Source organism: Carex rostrata, chromosome 3 (genome assembly GCF_964058835.1).
Source record: "Carex rostrata chromosome 3, lpCarRost1.2, whole genome shotgun sequence".
In the NCBI taxonomy this organism is placed as follows: Eukaryota; Viridiplantae; Streptophyta; class Magnoliopsida; order Poales; family Cyperaceae; genus Carex; species Carex rostrata.
This window is the reverse complement of record NC_135920.1, coordinates 5,723,837-5,739,218: the sequence shown is the minus strand read 5'-3', so window position 1 is coordinate 5,739,218 and position 15,382 is coordinate 5,723,837. Positions and strand designations below refer to the sequence as shown.

General features: G+C 32.5%; 1 protein-coding gene across 1 annotated transcript; it reads left to right on the top strand.

Annotated features, from left to right (window-relative positions):
- The first annotated feature begins 13,939 nt into the window (after positions 1-13,939).
- Positions 13,940-14,885, top strand: LOC144552019 (uncharacterized). The gene is made up of 3 exons (XM_078300128.1): positions 13,940-14,065; positions 14,193-14,281; positions 14,647-14,885. The coding sequence occupies exons 1-3, from the start codon at positions 14,036-14,038 to the stop codon at positions 14,786-14,788; spliced, it is 261 nt and encodes an 86-aa protein (XP_078156254.1). The 5' UTR covers positions 13,940-14,035; the 3' UTR covers positions 14,789-14,885.
- Positions 14,886-15,382: the final 497 nt, after the last annotated feature.

The window sequence follows — 15,382 nt, the reverse complement described above, 5'->3', positions numbered from 1 at the left end:
TAGTAATTATTTTGAAAGTACTTGATGAAATTTTCATACAAAAATTTTCGATCAGAGTAGCGCAACGAAAGCGTGGTGAATTTATACAATTAATTAAAGTGGTTAAGCTATGCATCTTAAATTGGGTCTAACTATTTTAGATGAAGCAAGATAATATTTCCTATTTTGATTTTTAATTTCGAGGACGAAATCTATTTTAAGGGGGGAAGAATGTTACATTTCCGAAATTTTAAAACTTTATTAAATTACTAAATTGATCATTTGGCTTAAATAAAAAGTTGAATTAATTTAACGATCTGTCAGAAATTTCTGACCGACTAAAACGAAACTAAAATTTCGTAATGTAAATCATATATATAAAATTACAAAATTATGTATAATAAAATTTAGAGATTTAGAAATAAAATAAAATATAGCACTAGGAATAAAATTATAATTCTACGAAAATATTCGTACAAATAAAATATAGAATTTATAAAGCTCGTTCATTTAGAATTTTTAGATAATTAATTGAATATACATAATTATATAAAAAGGAAATCAAATTATTCGAATCTTAAATTAAGAAATAAATATACGAATTATATGTACAAATATAGTTATAAAATATTATGAAACTTCGACTCGAATTTATAAAAGAAACAGAATTAAAACCCATTTAAAAGAAACAATGTTTAAATTATGAATTGTTTGGACCTTTGGATTTAATCTAACACGGATCTTAATAGTGTAATTTAAATGCTGGAATTATATCCACCTTTCATCTCATCCAGCACGAATCTTAAAGCATACCATTTAACACCCCCACCCCTCCCTTCTCTCTTTCTCTCCTCTCTTTCCCAAACCGTGACAGAAACAGCCCCCCCCCCTCTGTTTCTCTTCTACGCCAAACCAAGAGGGGCTCCGCCCCCTCTTCCCCTCCCGTCGCCGGCGAGCCCGCCACCAGCCCCGCACCCCGCTCTCTCCTCTTTCTCTACCCGTGAGCCCCACCACCACCCGCCCCCTCTCTCTCTCTTTTCCCGCCTCTCTCCCCCACCCGTCAAAACCCTAACCCGTGCCCATGCTCCCTGACCCGCGGCCCCACCAGAAAACCCTTCCTCTCCCTAAACCGTGGACCCCTCTCCCGACTGACCTCTCTCTCTCGTGGGTTCGATTGCCGTTGAGTTTCGAGTTCGGAAACCCTAGAAATGTGGATTTTTGCTTGGTGCCGTGATGGTGTGGTTTGGGGCTGCACTGGTGCTTGATTGGTGCTGTCTCGGTGCGTGATTGGTGCTATTATGATGCTTGATAGTGCTCGATTGTGGTGGCCACAAGGCACGGCGAAACCCTCGGAACATGCCACTTTCTTTCGACATTCCTCTTGCGGTTAATTTCTAAAATTCGTGAATTGTGTGTATTGATGAATTGATTAATGTCGTAGGATGTGAAATTGTTAGTTTTCGAGTACGGGTTGTTGATTTTCCCGACTCGAACGAATTGCTCGAATAAATTAAGTATAAGGGGTTATATTGTAAAATGATTTTATTAATGGTCGGAGTTGTAAAATGTATAACCATTGTGATTTGTATAAATTAAAGGGGCTAAAATGTAAGAAAGGATTAATTGTAGGAAGTGATTAGTATAAATTAAAGGGGCTAAAATGTAAGAAATGATTACTTGTAGGAAGTGATTTGTATTAATTAAAGGGAATTGTAGTTAATTTCACCTTTGCTCGGGTTGTTGATTTTCTCGATAAATGGTGCTGATTTTGTGTGTGTACCAGTCCTTGACTTGACAGGGACCAAAAATGTAAATAAATTAAACTGAAGGTTGTTTTGTGCAAAATACAAGCCTTCGGGATCTTTATAAAAATAAGGGGTATGAATTATAAAATATAAAGCCTATGTGAGTTGTATAAATATAAGGGACCAATTTGTAAGATGTAAATTGTTTGAGGCTATGGCCGGCCATGCATGTGAAGTATTATAAATTGAGCCATATGTGAATTGAAATAATTGTAAAGAGAACTGAAATTGAAATGTTATAAATGGACTTTGAGTAAATGGTGAATTGTTAATTAGAGACGTAAACCGTTGCTAAACTATGGGCCTTTAATTAAGTTGAATTGGAATAAGATAATTGATACATAAATTGGGCCTTTAAATGTTTAATTGGATAAATAAGGTGAATTGGGCTTGTAATGTTATAAGCCTTGAAATATTGAAATGAATATGACATGATGTGTATATGTAAATTTGGAATTTGACTTGAATTAAAATGATTATAAATGAGCCGAAAGGTATAGAAGAATTGACCAATTGAAATGCGGCTTTTGGAATTTAAGTTTTGATAATGTAACCGAACTAAACCAAGTAATCGTATAATATAGGTGTAGGCTCAGTCGAGCCAGATTTCGCGAGGCAATTCGAGACGCCTGATCTTTAAATTAAGCGGTACGCTCGTCATAATAAGGTGCGGGATTCTTGGACTTGTTTGATACTTTATTTTCAGGAATTAAACTGTGTTTTCGTTTGTCATGTTGAATATCATTGATTGCATCACTGAATTGCGTAGAGCATTTGCATAGCCCAATTAAATTAAACTCGAATTGATCTGAATTGAATGATTTGCATGCTGGTATGGTTATAGGTTATGTTGATCTATTGTGATCTGATTTTGATTTAAAGTCACCACGAGTGGAATTGATATGTGTGTGAATGGATTTACGAAGTTAAGCACTTGGATCCAATTAATTTGCCAAGTCGGGCTGTATGCTGACTTGGATTCCCAGGATCCTAAATGGCCTTAGGTGAACGGCCCTCGATATTCCCAGTACCGGTTGGGACGAGGGAGGGTGATTATGTTATGAGATGTGTGATTGGAAATCGTGGTTGACTTGTGTAACGTCTATGGCTCGGTAGCATTTTCCTACGTGTTAATGCATTTGAACGGTCGATTGAATATGACGAATATTGGAAACGATTCTAAAGTGGATTTTCTTTACATGATTTGAACCAGACCTTAATAAACTGTTAAGCCAAGCGGTTGCAGATGGGTGTCAGATAAAGGGTCCAGCGGTTGGCCATCTGTAGGTGTCAGTAACCCTACAGATGTGGGTTTGATAAAGGTTCAGCTCGAAAGAACATCTGTAATTGCTACAAGCCCTACTGAACTGAGTTAGGAATCGAGTTAAGCCAAAATATATGTTGTGTTTGAGATTCATCTTGGAAATTCCGTAAACTGTGTTTCAGGTTGATTAACTGTTGTCGAGTAGTGGCATTCTGTTATTTATGTTTTCTTATATAACTGTTTGCATTGTTGTTGTTTGGGTTTCATTATTGAATATAGAGTTTGATTGCAAGTACAATAATTCAACTGTGGCAAATTCGCACTGAGAATTTATTCTCACCCCCACCCTCCCGATTATTTTCAGGTTCATTACACGGACGCAGCGAATGAGGATATTGGTAATGCATATAAAAGATCCACTGCCTTGCGTGTATATGTGACACCTGATAGATACACGCGGCAGGCTGTCAGACCCCCGGTGGATTTGGGGTGTGACAATTACAATAGAAATCAAATGAAATATATATAATATTGTGAAAACAATTATGTGATTATTATAAACATTACTAGTATTGTGTCTATGTGTTGCAACGGAAACATATTAAAAGAGAACAAAAAATATATTCAATAATAAAAAATAGACCAACTTATTCTCATACAAATGTAAAGTCCATTCTTTAATAACATATCTATGAACTTTCTTTTTAACAGTACATATTAGTTTTCTTTTTATGTTGCTTAAATGGGGGAAACCAGAGAAAATAAAGAAAGATATTCAAAATTAGTTGTATTATTTGTTGTTGTCATATTATGTTTCTTGTTATTTTTATAAATCCTCCTCTTCATATGATTTAAATGCATTAGTGTACTTAAAATAGAGAAATAAAATCATGTTTACTTAAATGAGAACAAAGTAGAAGAAAATGAAGACATGGTCAATTAATTATCAATCAATAAAAAAGATGCATAAAATCAAAAGAAGACAGACTATTTGATCGGGGGTGATATTCAATTTGGAATTCATCTTTTAATCGCATTCGTTGGCGGATTAGAACATCTACGTATTTAATATAAGAATAGGATATAAGTAAATGAATTATTAAAAAAACATCATTTATACTTCTATATTTATTAATTATCTGTTGGAAAATAGGTATGAAATTGTTCTGGTACATATCTTTATCCGACATGTTATTAAAAAAAAAAAGGTTCCTCCCTATATGGCTATACCTCAACCGATGAATTAACAAAAAGAAATTCTTATCAATAGCCATTTATCAAATATGAGCTAAGCTAGGTGCTCTGTGCTTACAAAAGAGTTTAATGAGTATAATTTTAAAATCTATCATGTTGAGTTCAAACGTAGCATATTTAAAATGTTGGAACTGATCTATTTTACAAGTAATACATGTACATATAAAATTTTGAAATTTTGAAATTCATTTTGTATAAAGTCAACTGGTTAAAAATATTACTTCTACATGCAAAAAAGAAGTTTTACAAATTATTTTAATACATATTTTTTATTTAATTTTGACCTCTTGACTTTGTACTAAATGAATTAGAAAATTTCAAATTAGACATACATCACTCATGAAATAAATCAATTTTAATGGTTTGAAATTAATATAATAGATTTTGAAGATATACTCATCAAACTCTTTAGTGAGCACAACACACTCTAACTTTGCTCATCAAATATAACTAATTTGACAAATCATTTACAATGTACATTTAACTAACGACCAGGGGCAGACCCAGGATTTTCGTCTGGGTTGGAGAGGGGGGAAAAAATATCGAATCGGGTTTAAATAGCTTATCGGATTTAAACCCATCAACTAATTGGGGACTTGATAAAAAAACAATGTTTTGACTTATATTTTTCAATACCCTGACTTATAATTTCTGATCCTATAACTTATAATTAATATTACTAATCATAATTAAAGAAATTTATTTTGATTTTAACACTAAATTTAACCCGAATTACAAATCAAATATCCAAAGGGGGGCAAAAAAAATTTCAAGGAGCGGCAAAGTCGATCGGTATCAATATATCACCACTAAAACTTGAAATCCGGAGAGAGGGGGGAGGGGGGACTTGTGCTACAGTAGATCCGCCCCTGCTAACGACTAAACTGATGACATTCTTAGAAAAAAAAATAATCATCCTATTTGAAAGCCTAGAAGGCTTATACGAACCCATAATCGTCAATTGACATAGGCCATGGAAATCACAAGTCCAGCTCAGAACTATCCCACCACATCCACCTTCATATGAGCAAGATGTTCACAAAAATGGCCTAACTAAGACCTGTTATATTAATAAATTCCCTCAGTTTTTTTCTTCTTCCCTGTTTCAGAAAGGCCCAAAAATCCTACTCATCAGGCAGAGTCAAGAAATAAAATAAGATGAGATAAATATTCATAATATGACATAATGTAAAATTATTTTGAACACAAGAATATTTTTAAACAAATACGATAACATATTTTGAATTTTTTTAGTCTAAACACTCACCTCCCTTTAACCTCACATGACTTCATCACTAGCAATGTTTTAAAAATAATATAAATTTTTGATTTCAATGCCATAATAATTTTTTGTTCTTATAGAAGTGGATGTTTTAAAAATGTTTGAACATATAAGGCAAGGGAATGAAAGTGACAAAAAATAGAGGAATAAAAGGAAAAACAAAGATATTTCTGAAAATGTGTATATATCACTTACTGAGACGAGTTAGGAAAGAGAATGAATGTTATATATATCACTACTGAGATTAGGGGTGGCAACGAACTGAACCAAATCGAACTTACCTTAGGTTTGAGTTTGGTTTGAATTAATTTCGAACCGAACCTGGTTTGATTCGTTTCGAACCGAACCCATTTCGAATCGAATTAATTGCGAACTACACATTTTTCGAATCGAACCTGAATCGAATCACGAACTAAATTATTTTTTAGCAGCCCTAGTTATACCGGTAGTTTATACATTAATTTTTTCTCACGGGACAAAATTCACATGGCTTCCTTTTACCGGTATGAACTATGAAATAAGTGTTTTTAAGTTGAAAAATTATTCATGAAAAAATACATCAGAGACGGCTTTCCTGGTATGAACTATGAGAGACGACCGAAGAGAGAGGAGAGACAGTCATCTAGGCCGGAGAGAGGAGTGACAGCCGGAGAGACAGCCAATCGCCGAGAGGGTCGGCTAGATTTTAGAGCTAGAGGGAGAGTGAGTTAGGGAGAGGTGGAGAGAGAACTAGGTTATTGAGATTTGAGAGCGAGGGAGTGTCGGCTAAGTTAAATTATGACTCTCTATCTTGGATTTTAATTTCATCAGGTAAATGGATGGCCGGTGATTTTATGAGATTTGAACCACAAAAAAATCACGAAACCTATTTCGATCAAACCAGACTAGGTTTGAGTTTGGTTTGAATTAATTCCGAACCAAACCTAGTTTGGTTCGTTTCAATTCAAACCCATTTCGAATCGAATTAAACTCGAATCAAACCCGAATCAAACCCGAATCGAATCACGAACCTCGAATTTTTTTGCCAGCCTTAACTGAGATGAGTTAGGAGTGAGCTGAGGACAATTTGAACTCTACTCGTGAATTTATGAGCTGAGTCATTTCGAGTTCTTCATCTTGAACTGAGTTGAAAACACAACTCAGGATCAACTCGAGTAATCAGCTCGTAGCTCCTAGCTCGTGAGCCAATTCGTTGAAATTAGTGATTTTGATTTTGAGACAAAATATTTTAAAATAAATCGTTTACAAATTGTCATAAGAATCCAAAATACATAACAAATACTTTACTAATTACCAAAAACAATCCACAGTTTACAATATTGTTAATTTTTTTTTACCAAAATAGTCTACAAAAACAAATGAACAATCCATAGTGAAAAAATGGAAATGGGTTGTGACTCTTGAGTCTTGACTCTTGACTCAAGTCGGGGTATGGTCACTGGCCGAAATTTTTTTCAAAAAATATACTAATTCGAGTTGCTCATGAGCGAGTTGGAGGTAACTCTGACTCAACTCATGAGTCAGCTGAATAAGTCAATTCGAGTTAGATCCAATTACTCAAGTTATTGGTGAATTGAGCCCAAAATAATTTGAAACGAATTGTGAACTACAAGCATTTTGTGCAACCTATATATCACAATGACAATATCTTTAGTTTATATGCATATACATCTTATTCTTACGAAAGAATATTTATCATAATACAATTTTTATTTTCCGTGTAATATCAAATACAAACTATTTTAAATAAATATGTCAGAAAAAACCTACAAATCTGCCGGCTAGAAAAATTAAAGATATTTAAAAGAAAAACATTTCAAACAGAGGTAGATCTAAGACATAGTCAAAAATGGCTAAGCCACTCTTATAATTTTAATATTTTATTTGAAATTTTAATATCTTGGATCTGTCCACTATTTTTTTTTTTATCATCATAATATTTTTATTTAAATAATTTTGTGGAGTTTTAGTTTTCTTGTTTAGGGTGTATGCCAAAAAAATAAGACATTTGATATATTTATGAGTGATGTCGTAACTCTTTATAATTTTGATTTGATTTGTCAGTTGGATATCACAAGTTTAAAGATAACACTAATTAAGGACTTGGCCTTGATTCTTAATCACAATGATGTCAAATTTTTTTTCAGAGAATAATTGGAGAGTGAGAGAGAGAATAATTGAATTATTTGATTATTGTCAACATATACCATTTGCTTGAATAATCAAACACATACAATAAATAGTAAATGCATTTTAAAATAATTATATGGGTAATTCTTGAATAATCTCTTAGGCATTTGAAAATACTAATACCGGTTATTGTATGTCTACCGTTGGTAGAAAATTTAAACTTAATTTTTGAGACACTAAACGACGTTTTTTTGCAATTAAAAAAACAATGATGCTTTTGTGCAAAAACACCGATGCTTTATATCCGGCTTAACGATAGCAGAATTGCATCGATGCTTCATTGCCAAAACATCGATGACGCACCCATGCTATCTAAATGGTCATAACTTTATTATTGCCAAAACATCGATGACGCACCCATGCTCTCTAAACGACCATAACTTTAAAATGCATTTACAATTTATTGTGTGTGTTTGTTTATTTTTTTAATGGATTATGGTTTCATTTATTATTCAAAGATCATTGAAATTATCTATGATTTTCAATATATGTCCTTTACACGGTAATTTTTATTTATTTTTTTCAAAATTTAAAACCATCTCCTCTTAGATTTCACAATCTTGTTCTAAACTTTTTTTGTTCATGTTTTCCATGAATTATGTTTATATTTATGATTCAAAAATCATAGAAAGCATGAATTATGGTTATATTTATGATTCAAAAATCATCGAAAGCATGAATTATTGTTTATATTTATGATTCAAAAATCATCGAAAGCATCTTGTTTGGAATAAAAAAAATAATGGTTATATTTATGTAGTTGAAGGTCATTGAGGCAATCTAACCATATTTCCTTGTGTATATTTTGAATAGTTGAAGGTCATTGAGGCAATCTAACCATATTTCCTTGTGTATATTTGAATAGTTGAAGGTCATTGAGGCAATCTAACCATATTATCTTGTGTATATTTGAATAAAATAAATTATTAAGAATCAAGGCCAAGTTCTTAATTAAGTTATCTTTAGACTTGTGATGATATCAAACTGACAAAACAAGTCAAAGTTATAAAGAGTTACGACATCACTAATAAATATATCAAATGTCTTATTTTTTGGCATATACCATAAACAAGAAAACTAAAACTCTACAAAATTATTTAAATGAAAATATTAAGATGATAAAAAAAAAAATAATAGTGGACCGCCCCTATGGAGGGTGGTCAGGTCCTCAGAGTGGACCGACCCTATAGGGGTCGGTTGGGGCAGTTTTTTTTTTTTTTTAAATCGAGGGTATTTTCATTACAAACTCTTTTTTTAGGGTATTAATAAAAAAATTCGGCCAAAAGGGCTTCAATAGAAAGTCATTCTGGTAATGATCACACAAAAATTGATATTATATAACAAATTAACTACAACAAATAAAAAAAAACCAGCAAATAGGGTGCAATTAGAATGAATTCAGAACGAAGAATTCAAAAGTTATACATGTATACAAATGCTCATACGGTAGGAAAAGAGATACAGGATGGTAAGAATTTATGGGATTTACAAGGGCTTTCTGATGAAAAAATTAGAGGCAAAATATTTTGTTTTGAGTTTTATTTTATTAAAAAAACAAATTTTGGAACTTTTTTTATTTTTATTACTAATATGATAATGACAAGATAGGTTATTGTTAGCTTAGCTATACAGGAGACTTAATTAAAATTATTCCATACTCATAATTCAATGTGTTTTTTTACAAAAAATTAAATTATGTTTAATATTTTTTTTAATTGTGCATACTGTACTAATTTTAAAGATATTATTAATAAAGAGGATGGTTCAAATGCCTCCATGTTTTTGTGCCTCCATCATGCCTCCATCTCTCTCCATCAGTTTCAAAGTTCAAACAGTCGATCTGAACCGCTCAACCTAACCTCCATACTAAAATATGTTTGGAGACCAAATTTTATATTTTTAGGAATTTTTTTACTATTTTTTTAGATAGGTACAAAAATACTGTTTTTAGATGGTTCAGATTTACTGATTTTGTACCTATCTAAAAAAATAGTAAAAAAATTCCTAAAAATATAAAATTTGGTCTCCAAACATATTTTAGTATGGAGGTTAGGTTGAGCGGTTCGGATCGACTATTTGAACTTTGAAAATGATAAAGAAAGATGGAGGCATGATGGAGGCACAAAAACATGGAGGCATTTGAACCCTCCTCATTAATAGGGATGGCAAAAAAGCCTGTTCGGCCCGGCGGCCCGGTCATACCCGCCTGGCCTGCCCATTACCTGATCGGCCCGGTACTGTAATGGGCCAGGTAAGGCCGGGTCTAGAAACAGGCCAGGCCAGGTATGGGATTTTATTGAAGCCCAAAGGCTGCCTGATGGGCCTATCTATTCTGAAAATTTTATCCAAAGACCATCTGTGCTAGACTTTCGAAAATGAGGAATATCTCCTCGAAAAGGGCAAACCCTCTCTTCTCTGTGACTTCCGAAATTAGGTTTAGGAGCCCCTCTCTTCTCTGTGACGGCTCTCCCCGTTTCGCCTCCACAGATGGACAGACCTGCGCCTTCCTCCGAGACCCCAACTTTCGAACACCAAAAATCACCGATCTGCGTCTTTCTCCGACAAGCTTCACCACTGAGATATAGAGATGTTTTGCTTGTAATTTCACCGATCTGCGCCTTTCTCCTCTATTCTCGGTAAGAGTTTGTTTGCAGTTCTGCTTTTAATTTAAGTTAAACTTGTTCGTGTTGAATTTGAGTTTTCGGTCTCATTAACAATATGTGCATCTCTTACCGTTTTTTTTGCTATTATTGAATTTTTGAATATTTTTAAACAGGATATGGTAAGGTCTATGTGAAAGTTGCAAAGAGCATCCTGAGTCTCCTGACGAAAGGCACTGATTATGCAAAGAAAGAAACTGAAAGGCTTCATCGCATGTTAGAAAAGGTACCAAAAATTGCATTAACAGTTCTGCTTTTAATTTAAATTACGGTCCCCATAACTTGGTATTGTGTAGTTGTTGCTTTCTTTAGTTTTGAATTGGTACATAGGCATTTTTTTGTGTTCAGCAGCAGTAGCAGTTTTTATTAATTTTTATCTCATTTTTGTTAATGTTCAGCAACAGCTGGAATTTTTTTATTGATGCAGCAACATTTTTTTTATTGATGCAGCAACAGTTTGCTAGATGTCTTCTATATTGGAGAGAAGGAAAAACAACGTCAGATTATGCAGCATCGAACTGATTGCATCAGATAATGTGCTCGTGTAATTCATTTTAGTGTTAAAACTATGTTATTTAGTATTAAACTATGTTATTTGGTGTTAAACTATGTTAAATTATGTTATTTGATTGCATCATATCCTTTTTGTATTTGTATGGTATACTGTTTGAGTGTTAAATTCTATTCAGCCATGCCTGCTTAAATTCTATTTTGTGTATTCTGATTCTGTGTATATTTGGTGTATAAATTGTTGTTGGATGTGCTCAGGCTAGGCTGGGCCGGGCCAGGTAAGGCAGCCCATGGGCTGCGGCAGGCAGGCATAGGCAGGCACAGGTTTGAAGAAAATACCCACAGGCAGGCCGGGTATCAATTTCTAGGCCCGTTATAATGGGCCAGGCAGGTCAGGTATAGATTTTTACCAGGCGGGCCGGGTATGGGATTGGTAAAATACCTGTGGGCTCGGCCCATTGCCATCCCTACTCATTAATAAATTATTTAAAAAATTTACACAATCAAAGTTATTTTGTTTAAATACATTCAATATATATTATTTTACACAATCAAATTTACACAATCAAAGTTTAGAAATTATTTTTTTCAAAACTAAATATCATGTCATTCTATTAGATTATTTTCATCAAATGTATAACTTCCATTGTTATATTTATTTCTTTGCGACTAAACTATATGCACGTTTATCTATTTTTTATGCCATAGGTACTTTACCAAATCAAGGTTAAGATAAGAATAAAAATTCATTGTAATTGCAACAAAGAAAAAATAGGATAACGACAATAAAACTAATCTTTAATACGTACTAATATGAAAGCATTTTCAACATCCTTACCCGTTGACAGTTTTATACTCATGGTGGTGGTGCCCAGTAGCAATTTCCTTAATTACAAGGTAGAAAGTATAAAATATAACGGGCACGCACCTTATTACAATTAATAGTTTTGGGTCACCATCCAAAAAAAAAAATGCTGGGGAAGTTTGTGTATTATACGCCAACGAAACCTCGGTATTTCATGATGTATTAGAAGAATCCAGGGAAGAATAAAATACAGAGAAGAAAAAAAGGATAAGCTAATAAGTTGGCATTTCTAACTACGCTGGTTCTTTATGTTGAATATTCAGCATGTGTTATCTTTGAAATTCTATCTTAGTTTGAAATGTTTGAAATTAGGAGCGAAACTAGAAAATTTTGATAGGAGTGGTTAAAAATTAAAATGCACAATTGTAGTGAATGAGATTTGAACTCAAGACTTCTCAACTACAAAATTAAGTTTTAATCACTAAATCATAACTAAACACATGTTATTTATTTTAAGTGTTGGTCTATATAAAAAGTGTTGGTCTAAATCATAACTAAACCCATGTTATTTACCATAAAAAAAGTGTTGGTCTATATAAAAAGTTTAAAGAAACATAAACATTAATTAAATCTTTATATGCAAAATTAAAATATTAATTTTGCATATGTAGATCCAAGATTTCTTTCAGGGTAAGGCACTAATCGGGTTCAAATAACTAATCGGGTTTAAATCCATTAACTTATTGGGCACAATACTATATTGGTGTGATCCACTTTTATAATAAAATAAAAACATACAAAAGATAAAAAAAAAATTGTAAATTGAAAGAGTTAAATTGTAAATTCCAATATTACATAACAAATAATATGATATATACATCATGAAATAAAATAACAATTAAGAATTAAAGAAAATGCAAAAAGGTTAAATTAATTCTTACAAATCATAGAAGAGATGAAGGTTAGTAATTAACTAATTATTGATTGAATATTCTATTGATGAAAAGATGTCTTTACAAAATGTACGTAGGTGTATTTATAGATCAATAGCCTTTTGATCTTTCTTAATTACACAAGATAGCCGTTGCTATTTCCTTAATACATAAATTTCATACATTTGTTATTTGACTTATTTCCATAATACACATATTACAGGGAAGATTTGAGACAGGTGTATATTCCTAAACAGTGTGCTAATTAAAGTTGGTTAGCTGTTATTTGATCGGGTTGCTTTGTGATCTTCAATATCTTCAACATTAATTAATAGTCACATGTAACGTTTAATTGGGCTTTGGTGAGTCTAATTGGGTTGAAATTGTCTAAAAAATTAAATGCCATGTAATAAATTAATGGTCCTTTTATGATTTATCTTCTCCCGCTGTCATAAACATCTTCATTTTCTCTTCTTCCCTTATGATTTATCTTCTCCCGCTGGTCAAATCTCAAATTTGTTTAAACCAGATTTTTTTTTCTTTTAGAATAATGACTGAGCCAAAACATATCAAAACAAAGGTATTTTTGAGTCAAGAATAAACACTCTGTCAAATCAGGAATAGGCACATATAAAAAATTAGTACTAATTCTAAAAAAAAAAAAAAAATCCAAATCTAGGGTAGATACTTGCCTACTCCTGAGCCTTCATAGATCCGCCCCTGCCTATGAGGGCAGTCAAGTCCTCATAGTGAAAAAAAAATCAAGGATATTTTTCATTAATTACAAACTTTTCTTTAGGGTATTAATAAAAAGTTCGGCCCTTTTGGTGTTGTCAACGTCAGAATAAGTTTCTATCCGAGGCTTTTATTAATTTTTTATGCAACAATGGCATTTAAATTTTTATTAAATAGCGCATACCACCATATCTATTTAATATTTACTTAAATGCTGACAGTTTAAAGCGTACATTAAGTTGTACTTGTATATAATTCTATAGAGTCTAAAATGAAAGAACGAATTTAAAAAAAATAATAATGAAAGATCGCACAGATTGACACAAGACTTGGCATTTAATAAAAGGAAATGTCAACCGAGTCAACGAAAATCCAGCCGAATGAATCACAAATTAGTCATCTAAAATTCAAAACCGGAGGCATAGCTGCTGGTTTTTTAAAGTGTCTAAATCAATTCTCAGCCCACTGATTTCCTATCCTTTGGCATGCAAACAAACTTAGCAACACAAAATTTCTCCATTGCCTCTCTATATATAAGTGCATTTGCATTCTCCTTCTATCTGCAAGAAATATAATATACTCCAAAGTTTCAAAGTTCAGCCAAGTTTGATATATAAAAATGAGCGGTTTTCGTTGGTTGAAGCCAGATGTATGTAAAATTTGGTTTTCTAGATCTTCTTTATCTTTAGGATAGATCATATCTAGAGAGAGAACTAATATTAATTCATGTGTTATGATATTTTAAAATATATTTGTAATTTTGCTTTGCTTTGCAGGTGTACCCACTTTTGGCTGCAATGGGATTTGCTAGTGGCTTGTGTGTGTTTCAGCTTGCAAGAAATGTTGTCTTGAACCCAGATGTCAGGTGAGTGGTATAATGGTAAAATTTCAAATAGTTTATCGTGACGAGTAAAGATATTAACAACATTGTTTTGATGTAGCGGGCGAGTCATATCACATATGTTCTTTTTTAATATATATTATAACTCTATCGTTTGTGTATTGCATAAAGTCAAAACAACACTGTTAATATCTTATAAAAATATATAGCATGCATAAAATAGTAAACCTCAATCATCTTATAATGATATTGAACATCTGTACCAGATCAAGTTAATACATAGTTTCAATATAGATTCAGTACCCCACCAGGGTATATAAGATAAAGCACCTGACATGATATAAAATTTTGAAGCTAACTAAAACATTACAATTTGCAATTAATTGTAGGATTATGAAATCACAACGGACCACTGCTATACTGGATAACGCCGAGAAGGCGCAACAATATCACAACCATGCGGTGCGCGACTTCCTTCTCAGTCGAGGGCCACTGAGAGAGATCATAGCAGAAGCTCGTGCTGAAAAATAAGATAAATATTGACGCGCGATGCATGTTTGAATGCATTAATTAATAAATAAATTATTAAATTGTACTGGATGTTTGCTTATTAGGAAAAATTTGCTAATTAAGTATATTTTCTTCTCGATTGCATGTAAGTTTTAGGTCCCTCTTGTCCTATAAATAAGTTAAGAGTTTGAAGAGAGGTTCTTATTTTTTTGAAATTCTGATTAACATTTTTAAGGATTGAAAAAAAAATGATAAAGATGTTAACATTGTTGTTTTGGCTTACAACACAAAAATAATAAAGTCAAAATAAAAAAAGCATATCATGACTCGTGTGTTATATGAAATCAAACAGTTGTCAGTGTCAATACGTTATGCAGAAAATGGATTGAAAGAAAAATAAAGAAATATTCCAGTATAAGTCAATAGGAATATTGGAGGTTCATTGGATGATAAAAAGTGAAATTTGACGAGAAGCAGATGTCACCTCGTAATATTGAACTATGATGTATTTGTTCGCTAGTTCAATCTGGCCTCAATTTCAAGTTCTGATTTTGTTCCTCAAGTTTTTTAGCACACGAAATGACGAAACAGTAGCGTAAGAAAAGATTTTTGTTT